At 40.6% G+C, this 6,000-nt stretch overlaps 1 protein-coding gene across 1 annotated transcript in view; it reads left to right on the top strand.

The window, feature by feature from the left end:
• The first annotated feature begins 300 nt into the window (after window positions 1–300).
• dock5 (dedicator of cytokinesis 5) overlaps window positions 301–6,000 on the top strand; it is a 49,229-nt gene continuing 43,529 nt past the window's right edge. The window contains exon 1 of the mRNA XM_080766284.1: window positions 301–442. Coding sequence (XP_080622410.1) covers window positions 400–442 — 43 coding nt within the window. The 5' untranslated portion in view covers window positions 301–399. The remainder of the gene's footprint in view (window positions 443–6,000) is intronic.

Here is a 6,000-nt window from a genome sequence, read left to right as displayed (position 1 = left end):
AATGTACTGTAATTCTCCAATCTGTTAATAAATAGTTAATCAATGAATTAATCAAACTCAGAACATAGCCAATAAAATCAGTAGTCGAATCAAATAGCTAAATGTTGATAAATAATAGCCATATTAACATTATGTATATAATTACACGAAATAATCAATTTTATCTGATGATTTCGATTCATATTTTTTTCTCACCGAGGTCTACTTGTAACTTGTCTGTCATACCTTTCTACGCCAATCCCTTTGGCGTTCACGCACAGTTTCCCCCCTCTCTCCCCTCCCCCTTTGAAGTCATGATGGCGGAACTCTAGAATTCGGGGCGAGAAAAGTGTGCCACTCTCCCAGTTCAGCTATTTTTTTTATGTATTTATTTATTTATTCGCCTTTACTTCCCCCGTAATGACCCGTTGGATCCCAACTAAAAAAGAGAAATATGGCGTTGGTAAGTTTCTAAACTAGCCTACTAGATGTTATTGAAACTCCGACGTGGGTTTGTTTTCTTTGCTCTGCTGCAACTTGGCTGCCTTTGCCTCCAGTCCTGTCTGTGAAACTTGAAAGCGGCTCTGGAACCTCTGGAGACGCGCTTGTTGTCATTTTTGTTGCGATTTGGCGATGAAAGAACCCCATGCAGCAAACATATATGCGACGAATGCAATATAACGCGTTTGGACACACTGGCGCTCTGAATTGCAGTCTTACCAGTTCAAGTTATGAAATGTTTAAAGTTAGCTGTTGATTGATTAGAAGCTTTGTCTGTTAAACTTATGGCTTTCGTTACAACATTACAACTAAAAAGATTGTTTCGTTACAACATGGTTGTTTAATTGTACGGTACTTTGTGTAGTTGTAAGCCAGGGTTGCCACGAACCCACGATCGTGTGTGTGTGTGTGTGTGTGTGTGTCACTGTGTGTGTGCGCGTGCGCGCGTACTATCAGGTATGCCTGCCCTCCACGCCCTCAAGGTAAATCAGTGTTACTGTTGTTACAGGAAGTGGGGAACTTCAACTTGTGATGACACCAACGTTGGTGAACAGTGCGCGTTCAGTGTTAAGGGCTAATAGTGAATGCAGTTGAAACGTTGATTGATATAACATGTATTAGCAACTTTAAGATAAACACAACGAAAGGCCTGAATAGAGCACAGGCCCTAACTAACTTACTGGCTACTAACCTGTCCTGGATCACATTACTGCTTTTTATTTTGAAAGGGAAGTATTCAGTTGCCACTATTGTCTACTCTAGAGTAAAGCACACATTTCTTTGCAGAAATTCCAGTCAGGTTTAGTCCATGGCACAAAGACCCTCCCTCTTGGTTAATATAGCATGATCTTTTTAGAAGCCGATGTTGAGGAATTTTCTCTCTTAATCCTTGTAGAGCCAAACACCTTCAGCACTGTTGCTCACTTCATTCTGTTTGACGGTGTAGAGTAGATGCTCTTGCCATGTGTCTCATACATTGATCAATTTGACTCTGTGTACTAGACTTGCCTTGTACTGGGTGTGATATTTTCATTTGGGATTTGCAAGGCTCAGAGCATATCTATAAATGAGACATCACTTGAGGTTACAAGGTTTCTGATCATATCAATGAATACACAGGCTCTGCCTCATTAATATGGAAACTGAGAGAATAAACCCAGTTATAATGGTTACACTGTCATATAACTGAATGGCTTCCCTGGATTCTCTACATGGCGACAAATTAAGTATCAGTAGCCGAAGTGAAGAACTGGAATCAGCAGATAAAGAATATAATATGCATACTTCTTGTTTTGTGTTTTCCTTCGGACGATGTAATATTGTGTATGTTGATAAACTGGCTAGTGAAGTGTTTGTTGGCACAACTTGAAACATTACAATATATCTCAGAAAAGTTTCAAGCTAAATTGTACTAAACTACAATACTGTATGTGTAATGTGTATCCACTATCCATCCATGGTTGGATCAGGGTCAGGGATGGCCTAAAATATCTTATCGCAAAATTACAGTTACTTAACAGTACACTCAACACAGCAGGGCCTATGTCCAGCTTTTGTCCTAACACAAACATGAAATGCCATTGACAATGATGGACAATTTTGAGTATTTGTGTATGTAAACGCAAACGTATTTGTGCAGATGTCAGAACATCATTGTGATGTCAGAACAGGCCGCCAGCTCCATATATGGATGACACCGGACACTGTGGTGCATGGTGTGGAATGCGTGTGTCAAAAAATTGAAGTCGGTGGGGCGAACGGTTCTCGAGTTTTGTGGATTACAGACGTAATGCACAGTGACACATACGTACTACGTACACATGTACACACAGAGACGTAGTGCATTTATATTAGGATATTGAACCAAAGTGAAGGTTATATTATGACAATTAATGTATGTTGTGAAATAGAACACTGCAATTGGTGTGATAAGCAGGCCCCCATCCTTTGGGTCCCCTGCAGGTGCAGTCATCCTCTGCACTGCCTAGATTCACGTCACTGATGCTGATGCCTGTGCTCAATGTACTTAGCTGGATGACAAACTCTTGTCAGGTGATGTGAACTGGGTACATTTCATAAGAAGAGCTTCACCGGGGGAACATGCTTTATGTGCAACACAGACTTCCAATTTAGTTCCGTGGACTGGTTCTGCCATTGAAATGACCAACATTAGCTATATTTTCATTACAGTGCCAGTATGTTACTGGCTGTTTTTCTTTGCATAACTTGCTGGAATGGCAACTAAATTGAAATACTGTTCTGTAAAGTATCCTACAAATTACATGGGCATTTCTTCAGGGCAGTAATACAAATGGCAAAATACTCAGTCATAATTAATAACTAATGGAATACATTTCAAATACATGTAACTGAAATACTGCCCATGGCATTAGCTTAGCATATGCATACACTGGAAGGAGTGGGTTCATAGTAGGGCAGTATAATGCTGTTGATCTTAAGTTTGACCCCACCATTTCTGAGCACACTGAATGAAACACTTTTTACAGACAGAGGAACTCTACATATTGCGTGTTATAACTCCAGAGGATTTTCGCACACTGTGTATTTGTGTATTATTTACTGGGTATTTACAATATTATATCGCAGACAGTATAATTTCAGTGATGATAATTTACTTGTAATGTGATGAAAACCTACTTACAGATGCCTGTAATCCTTCTTGGAAAAAACTTAATGCAAAGGCTTAGTGTCTCTTCTGTACAGTAATTCCTTTGCTTTCTAACTTGTAGATATACGGTATATAGTGAGGTAAAGAGGGTATGCGCATGCATAAAGGGAATGGTAAATCGAGTGGCAAATTGAGTGGCAATGTGAGTGGAAAAGTGAGTTAAACATTGTTTAACGTCATTTAATACAATCAAATAGGACTTTTCTGTTTGGATGTATGGGCTGTCAAGGCCAGAAAGTAGTTTTTTTTACCATTCAGTAGGTGTTCCCGCATAACTTCCAGATATGATGATGTCACGCGCATACCCTCTATAAGGCCTGAGCCTTGGAAATACAAAATAGAGTGGGTTAATGTATTATTAGAAATTGTGTAGTATTTTACTTGAAGGAAAGGGTTTTGTAGACTATCTGATGTTTATTTTGCTAGTACACTACATGTGTGTTGTCAACTTGGTTTAATGTAAATTGTTTCAGATTCCTGCTGGTCTCAACACAATATCCATTCTCACTCTGAGAGTATCCGTATCGGAGTGAAAGTGTGTCTGAGCTGCCAGCAGCCTAGTCCACCTTAAAAGTTACCTGAGTGGATATGAAATGTTTCCCCAAACGTAATGATAATAAATTACCTAAGCCCATAGATATCGCGTGCCAAGTACGTAACAACATTTTCTTTTTCCAGAAGCCCACACTGCCAACGTAATTTTGACACGTCGTGTGTTTTTAGTTTTCACGCTAGATGGCGCTCTTCGCTAATCTATGAGTCACTGTTTGAGTCTCATTGACGTCTGCTTTCTAACCGGACCGCAAAAGAACATGGAGGCGTGGCCCTTGCGCCTAAACACAGGCCCACGGCCGTCTTGAGTGACAGGCTGACAGGCAGCGCTGTTAAGAGCCAGGCAGGCAGATTGTGACATTACACAAACTTCCGTTTTTAACATGTATTATAGTTATTCTATTTATAGGCCTATGCGTCTGTCTGTTTTTTCAATTTATTTTTGTTAAGAGGATGTTAAACCTAAGAAATCACTTTGGCGTTTCCATAGGCCGGTCCAACTTCCATTCATATGAGAAAATCAGGAAATCACTTTGGCGTTTCCATTCATACGAGGAAATCGCGTTAAAATATGAACTAAATAACTACTATATATTATAATATACTACTACCAGTAAGACGCGCAAACGCGGGAAGCGAACGCAGCTCGTACATATTTAAGTTAAGTTATTTTTAAGTTAAGTTTTTAACTTAGCTATAACCATATAAGGAGTCCCCAAAGCAGCTATACGTCCAAATATGGAGTGTGTTGCATCAATCACAAACAAATCACTCAGCTCCATATATGGGCACAAAGGTGGGACACACAGACAGACACACACACACAGACAGACAGACATGATCTGCTAGGTCTCATAGTAAGTGCTCATTGCTTTCGCAATAACTAATAACGGAAGCTTGTGTAATGTCGTGATCTGCCTGCCTGTTCTACCTATCAGCTCAAGACGGCCATGGGCCTGTGTTTAGGTGATCCACATGTTCTTTTGCTTTCCGGTTAGAAGGCAGTCCTCATTGACACCAGGAACCAGGAAATCACGTGAGCGCAAAAATACAGCTCCCATCCAGATTTCACTCCTTGCTCAGTGAGCATGCCTGTGCAACTACTAACTTTACAGCACTCTGCCTGCCATATTGGAATCTCTGGCCAACCCTCCAGAGCATGGGAACTTGGGAAGCGATAGCAAACAAACCAATCATCAAAAAGGTGAAATGCCCACATTTTGAAGAAACGCTGCTTTCTTGCAAAGAAATGCCCCTTTTACCCCAGTTAAAAAGAAAAAAACCTTGGGTTATCTCTAATCTTTTATGTTCTGTACAGGCAGGGACGGGTGGTAGGTGCATTGTTGTGTACCTGGATTTCTGTTGTGTCATGTCTGCTTAGACCTCCAGATATTATTCATCCAGTTCAGTTCAGTGATGGCACATTCTAAATCCTGCTGAGTCTGACCGTACCAACATTTAATGATGACACTGCACTTGGACCGGCTAGGAGAAAAGTTTTATTGGATTCCTATAAGAAAAGCCCTGGGCCTCTAACATTTCTCTGGTGTTCAACAAGTCAATGTTGGAAATGGTGTGTCATAGATTTGCTGTTGCGCCACTGAGCTGTGCTGCTATGAGTCTACTGTCCTTAGTGGAGCATCACATCATGCTTGAATGGATAGATTGGCATATCGCCCTGCTGTTGCCTGGCCTGCACACTGTGTCAAGTTGGTGAATGAACCATTGTCACTCTCGGCATGGCCAGAGAGGCAGATGCCATTTCTTTAGTAGGTTTTTTTAGGAGCTTTGTGTGAGGCTTCATAAGAGAATGAAAATGGTGAATGTTGTTTTTAAGGAGGTTATGATGTGCACAAACCTATTCAAAATAGTTTTATATCATTGTTTTACTTTTGAATGGCCTGACCCTGCTCTTTGCCCAGTTAGAGATCAGGACACAATGGCATGCCGGCATGGACATGTTTAAATGAATCAAAAGAACACTGGTGGTTGGTATGAGGCGTTTTTAGAATCCTTAATCTGGATTTCTGATCTTTGCAAACGTGGTTGTGGTCATGAGGGTTCTCACAGCAAGGTGTTATCAGCACAGACGATAAATATGCTTATAGAAGACATGGGCTTCCAGTGTATTTTGACCATTTGAACCATCAATACTTGGTAAACTTCACCTGAGTTGGCTCTGTACTTCATCCACTTACTCTTCCCCCCGCTATACCAAATCTCAAAAATAGCAGATCTACAAGCTCACAGCTCATTTCATTGTGAGGCGTTTAGGACTT

The sequence above is a fragment of the Protomyctophum bolini genome (genome assembly GCF_963924005.1).
Source record: "Protomyctophum bolini genome assembly, chromosome: 6".
Classification (NCBI taxonomy): Eukaryota; Metazoa; Chordata; class Actinopteri; order Myctophiformes; family Myctophidae; genus Protomyctophum; species Protomyctophum bolini.
Note: the sequence above shows the minus strand (reverse complement) of the source record. Positions and strands in the feature narration are given on the sequence as shown.